The following is a 19,867-nucleotide window of genomic DNA, read 5'->3' on the forward strand; positions in this document are numbered from 1 at the left end:
CTCTTGTCCGATTAGAGGTCAATAGCACCTCTTCATTATACGGACATATTTTCAGAATATTACTAATATTCAGCACAGACCTTCTAATTACTTGTCCAGATTCCTTTGACCGTGGGTTGTGTTGTGATGTTCGGCTTATAATTGTGGCCTATAGATCGACTCGAAAAAAAGTTTTCGGTCCACTCCATCCCAAAATTATTATCTGATCATCACCGAAAATTATATTAGTTGTCCTTGACCACTACTGGAACCTCAAGGAACATTTCATAGCGATCAGCTCTATATTTCCGCCCTCCAGTGTGTAATAGGTTACTAAATAATATATCAGTACGTAAGCACCTGTATTTGTTGTCCTTGACCACTACTGGAACCTCAAGGAACATTTCATAGCGATCAGCTCTATATTTCCGCCCTCCAGTGTGTAATAGGTTACTAAATAATATATCAGTACGTAAGCACCTGTAAACATTTAAGTGTAACTCCCACATCTGAGTACATACGACCATATAATTGGTATCAATTTAAAGGTCCTTGACCACTACTGGAACTTCAAGGAAATATATCAGCCCTACAGTGTGTAATAGGTTACTAAATAATATATCAGTACGTAAGCACCTGTAAACATTTAAGTGTAACTCCCACATCTGAGTACATACGACCATATAATTGGTATCAATTTAAAGGTCAACCACTCGTCTTGGATGCGCTATCAACTTCTCGGGTCTTTGTTCTTCATGGGTAAATATATACGCTATAGAATACAAATTTTGTCATTTTTCACACAAAAGTCAGGGTTCATTTGACCCGCTAAATATTGACCAATCTTTATCAAAACAGGCACGCTTATTCTTTGACCCGATCCCCTTCTCCATGCAAAAAATCGCGGCGTTTGAGCCATAATTGCGGCCTCTGCAGCGGCCAGAAAACACGACAAAAATAAAGTTTTTGGTCCATTTCATCCCCTAAAAATTAACCGATATTTTCCAAAAACAATAGGGGTCTTCATTGGCCAGAACCCATCCTACATGCAAAATTTCGAGAAGATTGGTCCATAACTGTGGCCTGTATCGTGTTTACAAATTATAATGGACAGATGGACGGACGGACGGACGGACGGACACACATGTCTAGATCGACTCAGACAATGTTATTTATTGTGACATTTGTACAATATTCTGTAGCATGTCTATGATATGCATATCGATGATGGATAAAATCGGATACTATTTATATGAGTTTTGCTAGTTTTTACTTTTTCTGGAGGAGTTGCCAGAAAGAGTGATCCGGTATTCTCCATTTTCGACGATTGATCTACAACATTATAAGAGTAATCGTGAGAACCGGGCAGATGCATGTCTTCACTCAAATTGCCTAAAACGAATTTGCTACACAGACAGTTACTTTGATCAGGAAAAGTGTATAAATCCCCTGTAACCCAAAAGCTTAGGATATAATTGGCCATGTTTAGATAAATTTGTATTCGTTGGCATTTGCATAATGTTTGTCGTCAAAGACAATATATTAATATTAGAATATTTTTAAAGTCCATGGTCCTTATTTTGTGTACAGAAATATTTAGTAGAATGTGTTCAGCTAAACCTAAGTAACAATGTACGTTTTACATTTTGTATGATTTTCGCAAAGATGTGAATGTACATGTGTATTTATTCGTAATTCACATGCTACATATGAACGTATTTTTGCGAATGGCAATACCAATTGTGTAACATGTGTAGATAACTGCTCAACTAGCAACTCAAAGTTCTACGTTCGTGGGCATGTTCCACAGAATATTTCCAATTCTGTCTGCAGGTCCCGAGGAAGGTTGGATTTTCACAGATTTCAGCATGAATAGGCTTAAGCACGGCATCTACACATCAACTCGAAACGAAACGCCAAATTCAAAATTTATTATATTTTTACCCCACCTTCGCACACACACGCACACATGTTTGTGTGGAGAATTGTGTCATTTCATAGTCAACAATGAATTTCAATAAATACTGCCAATGTATCAGGGGACACATGACGAATGCGTTAGCTATCCTATTCAAGATATTGATTTATGGCCTTTTCATTTTTCACCGCTCTGCGATGACAAGGATGCCGCCAACTTGGCTAAGCTACTTTTCAAAATACAATTCCAACATGTTACTCGAAACTTTTTTTAATAAAACATAAAAATGTGGCAATAATTCTTCATTTGTTATATCAACTGAGCTGCGTCCACGAAGCTTTTATACTTATTAGTCTTTGAATAATTTGTATGGACCGGTCTTTATCTCTCTTTAGATGAGATGAGCCATTGTCATGTCAATGTCCCAATTGCTAACGTTACAATCGTTATAGCCGACATAAATTCCGCCATCAGAATTTTAAGTGATTTATTTGTAAATTGAACGTTAATTGTCATATCAAAATCTAATGAGATTTTATGACAGCTCAGTGTCGATTTGAACATTTGATTGATTTTTCACTAATGAGGACACGTCATGCAATTGTGCAAATTGAAATTACATCGCAAAGCTGACGTTAACATTTCAGCTGTGCCAATTCGATGATTTGAGAAAAGGTGTAAACGCTCACGTAAAACGGGTCATTGATCCTTAATTTCATTATGTCGGTACTGCATCGATACGGGAGTGGTAAATATTAAATTAGAAATTTATTAAAATCGAATTGCAACAATTTAACCTGATAACATTAATTGTGAAAGAGGTTAACGGAAGCGATGGCAGATGGTATAAACACGTTATACTCCAGAAGGGCAGTATCTCAAAAATACGATAATAAACAGAACTTCGACGATAAATTCTATACGACAGAAGTTTGGGAAATACATGAATTTTGTAATGAGCAGTATTAACTGTTTCATTTATTTAGGATTATTATTCTTTTGCTCAAATATGTCATACATAACCCAGATGCTATGCTTGTCATGGATATTTTAAAATATTTTTTTTCTAAGTTACACTAAATAAAGCAGACCTGTATATACTGGTGTATTTTATAAAACACATGGCTTTACCTCTAATTGTGGTCTCTTGGACAAATCGTAGATATAGAAAGAATAAAAAATGACTTATAGAAATGAATTTCAAAAAAATATTTTAATATTATTTGTGAAGTTTTAATCCCTGTATAAAATATTATGGCGCTCTATAATTTCACATCAACTGGCCAATTATCACTGCCTTTTTCGCCAAGCAAAAGCCTTTCAACTGATATTTAAGGATATAACTCTGCATTACAATTTATTTACTGCAAACCGTCTAAGGGCGTTTCTACCATTTACGGCGTTTATCGAAATGAAAATAATCTCATTTTGATTGTCTTCAAGTTGCCAGCATGAGATTTGATTGTTAATTTCCATCGTTCATTTGGCAATATTGTTCAAACAGATTCTATGTCCGACCGGATTCGTTCATAACACCCATACATCCAGTTCACATATGCAATCTTATGTCAATGCATTCGGAAAATACAGGTACTTACCTGTAATCACACGCGTGCAATTAATGTTCTTCGGATAGACATTCGGATAGTCAGGGCTATACAGCTCCATCTTTTCGGGATCACCCACTTCAAACAAACGACATTTGTCGATTGGCTCATCGTCCGCTTGCCTCGTCCGACGCTGCAGTGTCTGACTAGATGCGGCCAGAAATGCTGGTCTCTTTAATTGATTGTGTTGCAAGTACTGCAGGTCTGAGTGAGTCGTTTGCCATTGTGATGACACCGACATATCTTTGGCGTTTGTGTCACTGCCACTGCCAGTGCTGTTGTTGTTGCTAATGCCGGTGATTGTTATTTGGTCCTTAGTGCTGGGCTGGGCGATGTATTGTTTAGTTAACTTTGAACTAGAGGAGACAGTGGCTGTGATTCTTTGCCCAGTGATGGTCTTTTGTACTTCTTCGTTGTTGCTACTGCTGTTGTGCCTGTGATTCGTTGCAAACCCAACATGATTGCCCTCAGGACGTTGTATGTGTTGTGCGACAATTGTTGTTTCTGCTGATGTTGTTCCATAGTGTTGGCCTGAACTCGATTCTGTTCTGGGATACTTGAGGTTTTTGTTGTCACCATGAAACGGAGCGATTTGTACTGTCGTTGTTCCTTTCTCACCCATTGTCTCTGTGGATTTGTGCATTGAATCTGGTGTATCTGTTGTTCGGATAACAACGTCGTAATTATCACCGATGAGAGCAGGTGTACTGGGGTTGTCCGTTGACGACCTGTAAACTGAGTTCTTCATTTCTTCTCCTTCTTCTGTATGCTCAGTTTTGAGTGTTGTTGTTGTTGTTGCTGTTTTTGTTTCGTGTGAACTTTGCCTGGTCATTGCAATTTGTCCAAGCTGAGATGATGTTTTAGTTGTAGTAATTATTGTTGTTGTTGCTGCTGCTGATTCCGAGATTGTGAAGGGTGTTTGCAGTGTGACCAATGTGGCTGCCATATCGTTTTGCAGTGCAGGATATATGTCTGTGATGGTGCTCTGCTGAGCATCCACAGAGGGTTTAGCCGATGATGTTTCCACTTCGTTCGGTTGACTAGGTAATTTGGTATTGAACTTTGCAAATTTAGTCATGGCTTTGTAGTAATTATTTAAATTTGTGTCTGTTTTTGTTGATATTGTTGTCATCATCTCCGGTGACACTGTAACGAGAGAGAAAAAAACAAAAGTTAGACCCATAAGATTGTTAGACGATGCCGTATAATATCACTTTCTTTTTAATTAAATTTTGAATTAAAAACTGGAAAGAGTTAGTGCAGCCATTTAAAAAAAGAATCTCACATCATAAGAGGGAGATAATGAAAATGTCGTTATTCGTTATCATAAGAACTCAACGTTTGGGGTAATTGTTATTAGGGCGACAATCAGTAATTATAACAAATCACTAATTATTATAAATTATTATTCTATAATGCATAATAATATAAAATAAGGTATTGTGTTACTACTGCAATATTTAAATTATACAAAATGATCTGAGGTAATTCATAAAGGCCAAGGAATATATGAAATAACTACGATTTTATTCATAGCCAAATTCTCTGCTCTCAATACTGTGCACTTTCAGTCCACAAATACAAGTAACTTTCTGTCTAACATAAGAATTATATTCTTAGACATAGTGTACAGGATTGCAATAGGAATTTCGTTTTCTCTAGTTACTTCGAAATCCTAGTACTTAGATATCATGACCCAAAACAATACCACCAAACCTCAACATACATTGAAATTTAAAAATAATTGCCGCCTGGAGTCAAATAATCGAAGGAACCTTATTTATCATGAGGTATAGGTATGTGTGTCGTTATGTTATCTTGCCAATATATATATAACTAAAAATTATTTCCATTTTTGAAACATTTATCTGTTAATCTAAAATCGGAGTAAATTGTATATAAGCTATATCCAAAATATTAATTGCAGTAAAGTTCGCCTTTTTGACCTGTAAAATATTCCTATAAGTGCCAAATTATTTAAAAAACTTCCAATTAAAATATGACTTGAACTGCTAGAGTATCAGTAACTTATATACACTCCATTGTATACGATGTTGCAAATACAAAACACTTTTCGGCACACACAAATATTATTTTGAAACACACAAATGTTATTGCACAGCACAAGTAATTTCTCATCGACAAAGATACGTACATTCGCAAACATTTACAACGAAAACGTCTTATCGAAAATATATACACAACGAATTCAAAGGGAATTCAAAAGGTCTTCCCAAGGGTCAGTGTAATCTGACTTGAATGATTTCTGAAAAAAGAACCGAAATAAAAACACAAATGAATGCTCAATACATTTCGCATTCGACTACTGCGAATCGAAACCAGCTACGGAACGAAGATCTTTCAGATGTGAGAAAGCAAAAATGGAAATAAAATGCTCAACTAGTACTTTTCTTTTTGTTTGTTTGTGGGTATCGATGTGCAGGTGTGGGTGCGGGTGTGTAACATAGATATCCTCTCACATCATTACATAAGTATTGTGTTTATTTCGATGTGTTGAACACTGAATACATTCTAATTTTCCTTTAATCCCGAATCATTTCGAATAATTCACTTTCCCCTGCATGGTAGTCATGGGACGGAGTCAGACTCTGTATGGGATACCTTCGTTCATTCTCTTTGTTTGTTGTTTCGCAGTTCTATTGTGGTCCATTGTTATTCATGTCGCATCACACTAAAAGCACAAAGAATCCCACATAACTATACCGCAAATGTCGGTAGCATATGTGAACCTAAGAATGGAGTGAATTGACATAAAATCTGAAAGTGAAATAACGCATTGTTAGAAATGTCTGAATTAACATAAGCGTGTTTTTGTAGTACCAATTCATTCGTTTTTTCTGCGGATTTAATTCTGTTAAAAAAATTAAATTTAAATTTGTTTTGATCTGATTACGAGAAGATAATTCACATATATGTATCCGGGTAGTGTCTATATATCTATATATGTATATATATAGATTAGCCTTTAGCATCTATGAATTCTGTTTTGTGTGTGAAGACCTTCAGTGGTTTCCATTCACAGCCCACTAAGTCGGTTATTTCGTTAAAAGTGTCATGTCCTAAGAAAAGGGTTCATTGGAAGATTAAAATGTTCTAACATATATATATATATATATTTAGTCTGTCGTTGGAAATCACAACTCTTGACTGTTGCTGCAGTTGTCTTATGATGTCGTAGGAGATCTATATATTATGTTTTTTTTTTTGGTCAACTATTCTGCATGACATTCGCCCCACAGAACTATGAATACTGATGGACAACAATTTAATAAATAAAGACGCTGTCCTTGAAGAATAAGATGGAGATTATTGAACAGATTTCGACAGCTTGTCTCAAGCTCCCAAGCACGTGCATTCGTTTGAGCTGGCAGAAACGAACCAAAGAACACATTACGCTGAAATGTTCCTGTGAAACCAAACTGAATCATTTTAGTGTTGTTAGTTCGCAAACATAGTCCAGATTGCTAAAATGTGACTGAACGACAAAAGGTTGTTCACGAAACGTGATTGTTGCAATGAATAAAATAAAAACCACTCTGTTATAATTTTATTTTGCGATTTCTGAAAAATAAAATACATCCGCCTGAAACCCCTTTAAGATTAAATTTGAACTCAAGGTAAATTTCCTCAACCTATTTCCAACAGATTACAAAATCCATATCCTCGTGGCTGTCAGTCACTTACCGTATCCAAGAAGAAAATCCATTATTAAATCCATTTGCTTTCGCTGCAATGGCCTTAATTGAATTATTCAATTTGTACATCACTTTTACCCAGCCATCTTCCGAGGATGCGTGTAAAAATCCATTTAAACCAAAGTGCCGTTTGTTATGCTTGAGTCGAATATTCTATGTAATATGTAGTAGAGCGGAGTTCATCTTTGACTGAGTTGTAGGGTTACCATCGGTTTCCTTTGTTGGCACCAATTTAGTTGTATTCCTCCATCGTTTAATAGCGAGTTTTATGAGGAAAAATATATGAAACTGCTGCAAACGTTGTGGATATTTAAAAAAAGTATACATATTAAATTCGGCCGATCCGAACTTTTTATACCTCAAGCAATGAGAGACCAAATTTTTAATTTACAAAAAATATTGGATAAAAAAGTGCCTAAATTACTTAAACATCGAATATTAGCGGGTACCGCTATATGAGAGCCATGCCAAACACGTGGGCGTATAATTCTCACTTATATCCCCAGAATATATTTTCAGTATTGCAAGCTCTATTGTGATGTCAACAGACAGACGGACATGTCAAAATCGATTAGCAATATATGTATATATACTTTACGGGATATCAGAGGTGTTGCAAATATATATAAACCGAACATTATTATGTATTTTACCAAATTTTGATGCAATTTTCCATATTCTGTTGGGGTGACTTTTAAAGATCGGCCATTTTTATCAGCATAAATTGCAGCAATTAACATTGTCTGCTTTGGATACAAAATGTTTAACCGGCTTCGATATTGGTTTCGACAATTATCCATAAACGTCAACTCTATACATGGCTTAAATATAATTTCTGTTCTGTTGCGGATTCTAATTACCATATAATTTAATTGCGACCACTAAACAACTAATCAATAGCGTTGAAGTTGAGCGGATGTCAGGTGAAAGTTTCTAGCACGAAATGTTTATGTAACTTTTCAAATATTTCTACAAAGTGTTGAATACCCCCCTTAAAGCATCATTTATGTCATGTGGCGATAGAAAATGGGGGGCAGATTAAATATGTTAACAATGACATAAAAGGGCTTCCAAATCGAATTTCCCCCCTTCACTCCTGACACTTCCAAAATCCACCTTCCCCTAGTTGTATCAGAAAACTGTTGCTTTTACAAGTTTTATTTTATTTTCCTTCTCGTTAACGTTTTCAAAAAGAAAATAAAATAAGAACAAATAATAATGAATACAAATACGGCCAACAGCTCAAGGACGATATCACTTGGCATAAAATGAAAACGTTCATTGAAAATTGTTTAACGTATTGTGCAGGGTGGATGAAAAACTCAGTGGGATAGGTATACCACATCTTGAAAGGAAATTGAAAATGTTACAAATTTGATTAGGATATTACACATAAAACGTGTACAATGACGCACTCCGCCCATACACCGAAGCTGTTAGATATGCAAATAAATTCACGTCCAAATTTACAAACAATCCTAAAGACATTGTCAAAAATTTATTTAATTTTAACAGTATCAGAGCTAGTAGCTATGTTGCAAAGTGGTCCAAGCAGTTTCTTCTCAGCATGGGCTCATTTTAGCATTTAGGAGGAATGAAATGCCAAATCATAAAAGTAATGTCCACAAAAGTATTTGTAAACTCTTAAAAACAAACTTTCACCCCAACGCACAAAAGTTTCCATTTCATAACTTCCGGATATAATTTATTTAAAGCAGACGAAAAGCAAGTTAGCAAAACGATGCTGCAGACTACTTCAAACTGAGACTTGAAACAAATTGTTTTTCAATAATTTGGCTGGTTTTAATTGTTGTTTCATTCACAATAGGTAATCCCAAGATTAAGAATGTAAAACTTGGATTAAAGTTCTAAATGGTATTTTGCCATAGTGTTGCAATAACAAAAACAAGGTTAATTCATATTTTTGTAAAAAATAATTTCTTTGCCACCATTATTATCATTTTTAATTCAATACAGGTATTACGATGGCTTCACGAAATTTGGCCTCAACCTGAATGTTGGACAATGTGTAGTCGTTGTGTTAAATGACAAATCCTTACGACCATTGTAGTTGATAATGCTATAATCGGAAGTTCGGAGTTCAATATTGTATATTAATTATTTTTTCGTATGCGAGGAGAATTACAACTGATATCATTGCATAGCATTTTGAGCGGTACCCTATGCAATGGGTAAATCACGGACTTGTTAATGAACTTTCCTATAAATAAATGAACTGGCGGAGAACCACATATAGTTTCTACAATTGTCTAAATTAGAAGTCAGAGAAAAAAATCAGTTCTGGTTTCGATTTCATCACATGTGTATAATATCCTGCATAAACACGTTGATAAATACCCAACACATATCTGCATACGTGCCATACACCAAACGACAAACCAGAGTATACAAATTATCATCGAGTGCCCCATAAAACACACGAATGTCAAAAGAAACAATGGAACTAAAAACAAAAACTTCACTTACCGTGAATAACACTGGAGACCATTAACAGCACCATTAGCCAACTGCGACAGTAGCAACAGAAACAGCAACCACACGACACGCTACTGCTGGGCTTCATTATTTGTGCGACTGGTCCAGCGGACGTGTGCTGTCTCCCCCGCCACTTCGAATTCCAGGTCTAACCGAACAGAGACGCGCTGACAGGAGCCAGCCACAGCCACATAAACCGGAGTACTATGAGCACTTAATGGCAACTGCACACCACCACAAGACTGATCTATGGAAATCGCAATGAGTCAGTCTGCAGTCATACACATGGGCGCACTTGCCGATTTCCTGTGCCTTCTCCAAAAATACCGCTGTTCTATGAAAGCAATCAGTGTCTGAACTCCACTATTCCACTTGCTTGGTTAGTTGATGGGCTGAATGGTCAATGTATTTAAACAATTGCAATTCCCTGATAATGGCAGCGTAGATGACTGGCAGGCTGGCTGGCTTGGTGACTAGATGGTTGGCACTAAAAAAGGCTTGAGGGCTCTTAAGACATCAGATAGTCCGTGGTCCATTCATGCGCTTGTTGTTGAACCACCTCGGATCCTTTTGCAATTTATGGTGTGCGTTAAGAACAGACAACGCGAACTTGTTGATGGCATCAGTGACGAAATACACGTACACACTGACTCACTAAATCGGAGGCGTTAATAGATGCGTGTGCAAAATCCCTGCGATTAATGACAATCTTGATTGTCATTGACGGCAGTGGTCTCAGCCGCTTCCACCAAAGCCTTACTCTCTTCCTCACTAATCGTCGACTGTCAATTACAGCTGTTGGCCACCGTTGAACATGGAAATGACAGCCAATAATATGTCCGTCCGCCTATTAAGATTTCCTTAATTTTATGGCTATTCCCTCGACGAATTTCTAACAATGATTAAGTGGTGGCTGCTTGGGCTGATGACGATGATGGAAATTTGCACGTAATTCCCAGAAGCTCCTTAGGCAATGGCGATTTCTTTGCGTATAACTTAATTGCTGCTGCCGCACAATGATTTCGCACTTCCTGCAACTGGTTGCATGAATGAATAATTATCACTTTATGTTCAGTTTGCGTGCATGTAGTGGTTGGTTGTTTGGTTGGCAGTGATGCCGCTTAGTTATCCCTCGAAGTTTTTCTACTGGATTTCCACTTGCTGGCGAGCTTCTCGTCACGTCTATTTCTTGTCCTTTGGTTCATAATTAATTTCTCCACGATGTTCTATTGCCGATGTCTGCTGCTTGTTCTGCAAAACAGTCATAAAAAAAGTGAGAAGTTATTGTAAAGGATGTAAAATGTATGAAACTCGATGTTGTCGGCTTAAGTCGACTACATTAACTGATATACAAGTTTAAGTAATGTTACATATTCTATCGTTTCTAAAACCTAATTTTTTACATATTTTTCGGTATTTTGTGGTTCTTGAGCGCGTTTTCAACCGAATTCGCTGTAATTTGGTATTTTGTAGTCGTATATGGTAACAAATCTCTCTACCAAAAATTATTAATATTCGCCCCTTTTAGAGGTAGTCCCAATATAAAATTCTTTTTATGTTGAAATAGTTATCTGATTTATTCCCATATAGGCGTATTCTACCATAGTATGGGCGATATTCGTTACTCGAAATTGTCACATTTTACCCTACAAAGTATGGAATTCTAAAACGATGTAGAAATCTGCTGTAGTCATTCTGCCTTCAAAGGATATCGTCTTAAAAAATTCGAACCTGACGATATATAATAATACTTACTGAGGGAAAGTATTGTGATACAAAATAAAAATATTGGGTTCGAAATTGAGCTATATCGAACATTACAAATGCATAGCCCCTCATATAATGATAACCCGAAATATTAGCTAATTTCTAGCTATGTAATCAATATTGGCATAACCTCATATAACTTTGTACTCTAAATTGCAGTAGTTTGAGGATTTTATATACATGTTCTACTCTATGTTGAGGGTATCTAAAGTCCGGCCTGGTCGAACTAAACGCCTTTTTCAATTGTTAATATTGAAAATAATTTTCTGTATCAATAAATTTAGATTTGCAAAGTACCTCTGAATTTTTTTTCTATGTAACTGCAATTTTTGCCACTCTTTTCTTTCGATTTTGATAGCATGAGGGTTTGAAAATGACCTTGCAATAGTTATCATCCGGATTGAGTTCCAATAGGTATAATTTCTCTTGTGGAAACTCTATAACTTGTAATAATCAATAGTATGGTAAGAACTGAATTCCTAGAAGAATTTTCCATATTCAATTATTAGGATGTATACATTTCATACGAAGTCTCTCCACTTAAGATATAGTGAGCAAACAGCTTAACGTGGTTAACCCATTTCACACTTACACAAGTGGAGTCTAAGATAAAATCATGCATGACATTTAAGGGTTATGATTTTGACTATATTTTTCATGGATATGGCTGAAGTCTTTTGTGTGATATGAAGTTTCCGGAGTATGCACATACTTAGAAATATGTTGCTTGTTATCGGATATCAGATATATATCTATTCTTGTTAATGTACTGAATATGGGCACTGGAGCAAACCATCCTTCTCCTTGTTTTTTGTCTTGTCATTCATTTGCGAATCAATAAAATAAAAATTGTATCATTACTTTGATGGTGGCTGGTAGGGTGTCATTCTACAATTCCCATTAAAAGTACAACGGTAAATTGTTTTAAGTGTCTTGCAAAATCATCATAAATCATATGGAGGTGAATGAAGAAATTAAATCTATACAGTTCTCCTTTGCGAGAATACAACAATCTACGTAAAACATGCTCGCCCTCCGGACGTGAATAATATTTTACTAGACATTATCTTGCAAATGTTGATCATTAAATGAAGTTTTCTCCGTTCGCTTTCTTTGAAATTTCAATGAATGACACGTCTTAAATTTAAATCTATCCATTAAACTCCATTTACGTTTATAAGTCACTACGAAAAAAAATATATATACACGGGAATGTTTCCCCTCCCTAGAGAAATTACGAATCACAAAAAGGTAGACATTAACCACCGCTAACAGCAGGAAGTCGTCACAACGAAAATAAACATGTTCGTCTGAGCAGTTAGCATAGCTTTAAATAGTTTTATAATATGAATATTTAAAAATGTAATACTTGACATTGTTGTTGTACCATTAGTCACTTTGATCATAAATAATGTGTTCTTGTTGATGTGTTGATGTGCATTACCAAACAACACTCTTCCTATATTTCCATTTCAGCATATAACTATTTTTAAGAAATGCTTCATAGATGTCCAAAAACTTAGCTTCATGCCTACATACATACATAGTTACATATTTGTTTGTATAAAAAATATTATAATAAAAAAAACGAGTGCCACCTATTATACCCAGTCCTCGTTGAATGCTGTCAACCAACAGCCGCAAATGCTTTCTGTGGCAACAACGTTTGATGTGTGTCTAGCTGTTTCTGTGCAGTGATGTGTGTATGTGTGTGTCTCAGTGCAATCGATGTATGTGTGTTGTTTGCATGATGCATATCCTTAGCACATAGTGGGGATTTCCCTGTCTGTCTGGGTTATTGTTCTGTTGTCGTTGACAATGTGAATTCTTGAATGTGACAGCAGTTGTCTTTTTGGCTGCTGAAATTCATTTTGATGTGGCTTTATGAAAAATACAGACATATTGGAATCAATTTTCCAAGTATTTTTGTGGAGTTTACATTTTGTCGCAATATTCAACTGGAACACAATCAACTGGAATTTAATGAAATTTGTATCGAATTGAGATCAATTTTTTGTGACACAAATACTGCAAACTATTTATTAAATTGCATAACATAGCCAGCCCATGGCAAATGCAATATCTTGGGGATTATAATATTGAACTTTGGTTATGAAGACTATATGTATCAAACTCATAGCAAACTGAATATTTCTGAGAAAAATATAATATTTTCTTTTATCGTTCACAATGTCCTATACAAATGTAGTATATTGAAAATCGACATATATTCTACATGATGCGATATTGGACAATGACAAAATGATCAATTTGTTTGGTTATGTATTCGAATTAATATATATGATTTTCATTGGAAATTGATAGCGGTCAACTTTATTACATAAAATTGAAATTTAACACTACTTGGTCCAAAAAAATATTTTCTGATCTATTCGTCGCAAATCTTAGTTTCCACAGCATGTGTATGCTCAATTCGAAAGAAACTAACTCGACTGAATCACTACCAAAAGTGTAAAAAGCGAATACGCCTAAAGGCGATTGAAAGTGTATAGAGACCACAGACCTGCATAGTGACCACAAGTCGTTATAGAAATCACAGGTGTGTACAAAAATCAGCATGTCTGCATTTTGAACACAAGTGTTAGTAGAGTCGAGTTGGTCCGTATATAGATCTCCGGCCTTTATAAATACAAATAAGTCTGTACAGAGACCGATTGAATGTGTATAGATACCATAGGTCCGCTAAGAGACAAAAGGTTTGTATAAACTCCAATTAGTCTCTATAGAGAAAGCAGGATCCTTTCTTTAAGAGAGGTGACAACTCTTGGTTGAATTTGGGCAATTTTTGTGGGGTTAAAGCGATTTAAAACGGAAATTTTAATATGTTAACATGTGGATGGTATAAATCATTCTAGAGAGTTCTGGAACAAACAGAATCATTTATTGGAAGGCATCGGCTTGTTGTATATTGAAAAAAATAAGATTTAATCCCTTTGGGAATTTATAGGTTCTCTCAAAGAAATGAAAAGTGAAATAAATATATTATTCGTAATTTATTTCATTTCAGATGACAGTAGCCTAAAATCAATATTGTACATTGTACGCAAACAAAAATAATGTTATTGGTGTCATTACTGTGGCAATTATGTTTCGTTGGCATTTTCGCTTAAATTTTAGAAATCCCGCAACTTCTTTTGTTTTTTTTTCCAAATGCCTGTTTTAGGTTTAGTATGGTTTCCAAGAATACGCCATAAAGCCTGTCAGTGTTCAATTTGCTAATCGATACGCAGCTACCATGATGTGTCATTACAACGAACGGGAAATGGAGGACCTGTCTGCCTAAATAAAAGCTATTTCTGAAAAGTGAATTTCACGGAAAAGTACAATTGTCTCGGCCAGACAATGTTCATTGCTGAAAACTTCTCAGAATTATTGCATGTAATATCAACAGCTGTTATAACGGAATATTCTTGGTTAGTCAGCATTCCAAGAAGACAAGTACCCTCATTGCTTTTCCTGTTCAGAGTCCAAATTCGGGCAATGTTAATAAAAATGGCATTACCAGCTCAATATTGTGCGACAGACAGATTGATGTGAATCCTAGTCATACTCTGTTGACCAAGGCCGAAAATTTACTGCTGATGAAATGGAAAAAGAACATCCATTCACAACTACAGAGAAAGTGGTGGACCACACAAAGTATGTCCAAGCATCTTGTATGCAACCCTAGTGCGGCTTAAAACCGACGACAGTTAGATGTATTGTGTGTCGTGACGAGTCAATGTATGTCATTTCGTTATTTCGATCTCCGTCCCCAACTACTACACTCGTCAGTGAATGGTTTTGTTTGCCATGAATGAATTTTTCATGTTTCATGTTTCATAAATACAATTTTCATTTGGCAATGAATTTTATGGACAGCGTCTCTTATTCGAACACATATTTCGAACAAGTAAATATTATTGTGTTCCCCACCCACTCGTCCCAACTTTGCCTGAAATATTGAATTTATGGACTCGAGAAGAGAACAAGGAAAAGAGAAAGTGCCAAGAAAGTGGAAGCATTAGTAGTTTTCTTTCGTTTTTCTGTTGTTGTTTGTTTGTTTTTCCTGCTATTCTCTCATTGGTGCACAAAAAATGGAAACAACTTTTTTGAGAAGTGTTTTGTATATTTTATATCTTAAAAAGTTAATCATTCGGTCCTTAAACTGTTAAAGCGAGAAATTTTCCAAATAAGGAAAGAAATAAAACACTTCACTTAGCAGAAACGAAAAGTTAGTCGTGTGTGCCCAAGAGGAAGTTGTAAATAATGAAGACTAAAATGCGTATCTGGGGAATGAAAATTTACTGGATAAAATAAAGGGGGGTGTAAAAGGATTTTAAATGAACATTATCATATTTTAACACGGGTTGTGGAGAAGTGTGTCAACATCTATTTTGAGGTTTCTTCGGTTCGTGCTCTTGTATATTCTTTGGAATTTGATACGACGATTTTCCAACGAATGAAATGCATTTATTAACATAAATAATATTCCAGAAATATCACAAAAATATAAGAAAACTAACGTTAAACTAAACAAAATATTTTTTGACGTTTCTCATCCATTGATCAATAGTTTTGCTCACATCATTGAATATATTTGCGATGAAATGGATACATCAATTTAAGATCGAAAATACTATTCAAAGCAGTCAATATGTTGTGCGACATTTCAAAACATTGACTCTATACTAGGAAAGCTATTTAAAAAATAAAACATCTGAGAAGTTTTTTTTTTAATAACAAATGATTGAATATTCACCAATATTAATCGTCATTTGTACAACCAATGTGCACTGTATTGCATAATGCAAGGCATTTAACCTTTTTATTCATCTTCGACTTCTGCAGTAACAAATAATTGCATATTCGCCAATATAAATACATTTTTTAAATCGGTCTTGGTACAACCAACGACAGATGTAGTGCACAATGCAATCAATAACCTTTATATCAATCATCGAAATTGATGTTTGTTGGGCCACAATTTTGATACGAATGGACCAAACAAATATCACATTCGAGAAGCAGCTTCACAAAAATATGAAAATTTTAAATTTTATTAAATCAATTCCAATTCTTCTATTAATAAATAACAATGGAATGTCTATTAAATATATGATATTGAAAGCATAAATCTGACCATTTAAATAGATATATTGGCTACAATCGAAATCTAATATGTTTGCAAGTTTCGTTATACCATTTACATGGTTTGCAAAACAATCCATCTCAAGCGTGTTACTTTCTGACCCGTATAAGCTTCTTAGAAGAACAAAAATCTTAAAACTGGGAATTTGTGGTGTGGGTGTGTAAGTGTGTGGTATCCTTACTATTATTAGGTCCTGACTGTTGCTTCAATCGATACCATAAATCCATATATGACAATGGAATGGGTTGTTGTTGCCAAGGGACGAAATAAAGACAAAACATGCTAGAATATTATAAAACAAAAACAACAACAATGACGATACCATTTCCATATTTGGCATACGTTCAACATATTAAGATGCTTTTCGGAAACCCCATAAATGGGATTACATTTACGCAAATGTGAACCTTCTCCAATAGGGAGATAAATGTATCGCATTGAACTCATTGGATATTCGAATACAGGTTGAAGCCCTTCACAAATGAAGTGACAACAAAATCAACAAAATATGCTTTGCAATAAGTGTACCCAAATGTGTACGTGCGTATGTATGTTGGAGGAGAATGTTTGACCTTTGGTTAAGATTTATGTAACCGATTTAAGATGTGCTCCTATGACGACCATTTACGTTTTCGCATGACCAAACATGTTAATCAAGTACCATATTTCCAATTTGTATTTACACATGCCAATTTTTCAAAATAAGAATGTTTGCAGAGCATTTAAATTGTCCATTGAATAGAAACATTCATATCAACAATATTTGTAAAAAGTGTATTGTTTGCATTCATCGAGTCCATATTTATGTAATTTCTTATTCACTTCAATAGAAGTGCAACCGAACGTCGATGGCCACATATTTGAACATATTAAACCTATTTGTATTCGTAATATAGAATATTTCAGTGACATTTTGGCACATTTGTTATTTTTACTAAAAGTGTTATTGTCCATTGACAGAACCACGACAGTATTATATTAGTTTTTATTATGAATACTGGGATTGAAATGAATTGGTAGAAATGATGTTTACATGAAAAATAAGCTAGCTGCTAAAACAATTCAATAGACTTGATATGCCAATTTTACACAAATATTTTCTTAAATGGAAATTAAATAGACGACAGGACACCATGATGACAATAGAAATCAAATCGCATCCTATGCTGTGAAATTTTATATTAGGTGTATACTTTATTCGTGCCATTCACATTCCGTTTGTTTATCGTGCGCATAGCTATGCTAATGTACATACATTAGAGTGTCACAGGGTAATCAATTATGTTATATAGTTTGCTTTATATTACAACTCTCAACATTGCTTTAAAAACAGATTGGCACCCTAATATATGTTTGAAATATTATTTGCGCAGTTTCACAATCTGTTGGCTTCACTGTGACAGGGATTGGTAGGAATTTCCATTTGGGTTCATTTCTAATAACAAATGATATGTGGAAATATGCTGGAAATGTGCAGAGATTGTTGAAATTCTCTCAAAGTAGGTGGGAGGGTGGAAGACTTACCACCCAAGTGGCAAGGGCAGATGGAAGTGTCCTACGGTTGCTAAAGCACAACCTTATATTTAGTTAATTGTTAACAGACATTCCTCGTTGTTCTTTAAGATTTAACCAATGGGGCAATATGTCTAGACATGGTAATGAATGAGTTGTGTGTCGCCAGCTGCAGACAACATGTCTTGTTGGATGTGTCTCATCGTTAGATAGAAGCCGACACAATTGTACTTCTCTATTGGTGTCTTTAGTAGTAAAAAACTAATTAAATACAACACTAACTATATATTGATCAATGCACTATGTTTTTTACGTTTTTTTTTGGCATAAACTCTAATTTTAAAGCTATTGAATTGAAATTTGGTTTGTATACATTTGTATACTCCCAAGATGACCTACCAATTTTCATATGATTTGGGGCACTATTTCATATAGCTGCCATATAGCCGATCTGGCCGATTTGTCCCGACTTTTTTGTTTATAAAGCTATTGAAGTGAACTTTGGTTTGTATACAATTTTTATGCTCCCAAGATGACCTACCTATTTTGATATGATTTGGGGCACTATTTCATACAGCTGCCATATAGCCGATCTGCCCCAACTTTCTTGTTTATGAAGCTATTGAAGTGAAATTTAGTTTGTATAATTTTTTATGCTCCCAAGATGACCTACCAATTTTCATATGATTTGGGGCACTATTTCATATAACTTCATATAACAAAATGTTTGTTCCTTACTTCGGCTATATTTCCATTACTGGCTGCTTTATTCAAAACAAAGGTCATGTCTCTGTCGTTGAATATTTCGGCTGAAACCGTAGCAGCAATGATATAGCGTATTTTTTGAAGCAACTTCGGAGGCTAATTTCCTTTTTAGCCTAGGTCCAGCATGTTCATAACTTAATTTTGGGCGACCTATTTTGTTTGGGGAAACATACTGCTCATCCATTACTATTATTATACTTTTGCTATGCCATCGCTCTAATTTACGGTTGAACTTTGGCAAATGCTTTTTTATATAATTAACAAAATCTTTAACTTGTTTCGATATCAAACGAATTTGGTCTTCATTTAAACTTATATTATTGATATTCTGTAACACATATTTCATAAGTACATCTTCTGAGCGATTTTTGCTGCTCCAAATTTCAATAAGCGCTGCATGGGCAAACACATGTTTATCAGTAAAAAACACGAGTTGGCACAAAATAGCACAAAAAAGGCTAGTTACTCATTAATTAACACACTTTTGTTAATAACTTTGCATTTACACCTTTTTGCAATGCTTTGCCATTCACAAGTTACACTCCACGGAACAAAACTACAATTTATAGATTTTATATAAAGTTATACATAAACAAAACATTTCACAGTATTACAACAACAACAACAGACAAATCTGACAAAAAGGGTATTTCGTCTTAATTTTACACACCTGCACTAACGTTTTCCATAATTACACATTTTAATTTTTTTCAATTTTGACACATTACAAGCACTCGAACTTAGCTGATTTTTACCGCCAGTTGTACCAAAACAATGTGACTTTCAAACTGCTGACTTTTAAAGCTCGCCAGCAAAAAAAAGGGTTGCCACCCGCATTGATATTGAATGTTTTTTTTCTAATATGGGTGTCTACATTTAGGAAATCAGATAAATTTCAAAGTATGCAAACAAAAAAAAAATGACTTTATGCCAAAAAATCATACTTTTTACCCAT

General features: G+C 35.0%; 1 protein-coding gene across 1 annotated transcript in view; it reads right to left on the bottom strand.

The window, feature by feature from the left end:
* Nucleotides 1-9,974, bottom strand: part of LOC133332262 (uncharacterized) — a 37,458-nt gene extending 27,484 nt beyond the window's left edge. The window contains exons 1-2 of the mRNA XM_061540646.1: nucleotides 9,708-9,974; nucleotides 3,496-4,650 (exon numbers count right to left, since the gene is read on the bottom strand). Coding sequence (XP_061396630.1) covers nucleotides 3,496-4,650; nucleotides 9,708-9,804 — 1,252 coding nt within the window. The 5' untranslated portion in view covers nucleotides 9,805-9,974. The remainder of the gene's footprint in view (nucleotides 1-3,495; nucleotides 4,651-9,707) is intronic.
* Between the last annotated feature and the right edge of the window lie 9,893 nt (nucleotides 9,975-19,867).

The sequence above is a fragment of the Musca vetustissima genome, unplaced genomic scaffold (genome assembly GCF_032173495.1).
Source record: "Musca vetustissima isolate MV318-11 ecotype Yass unplaced genomic scaffold, APGP_CSIRO_Mvet_v1 utg25509, whole genome shotgun sequence".
NCBI lineage: Eukaryota > Metazoa > Arthropoda > Insecta > Diptera > Muscidae > Musca > Musca vetustissima.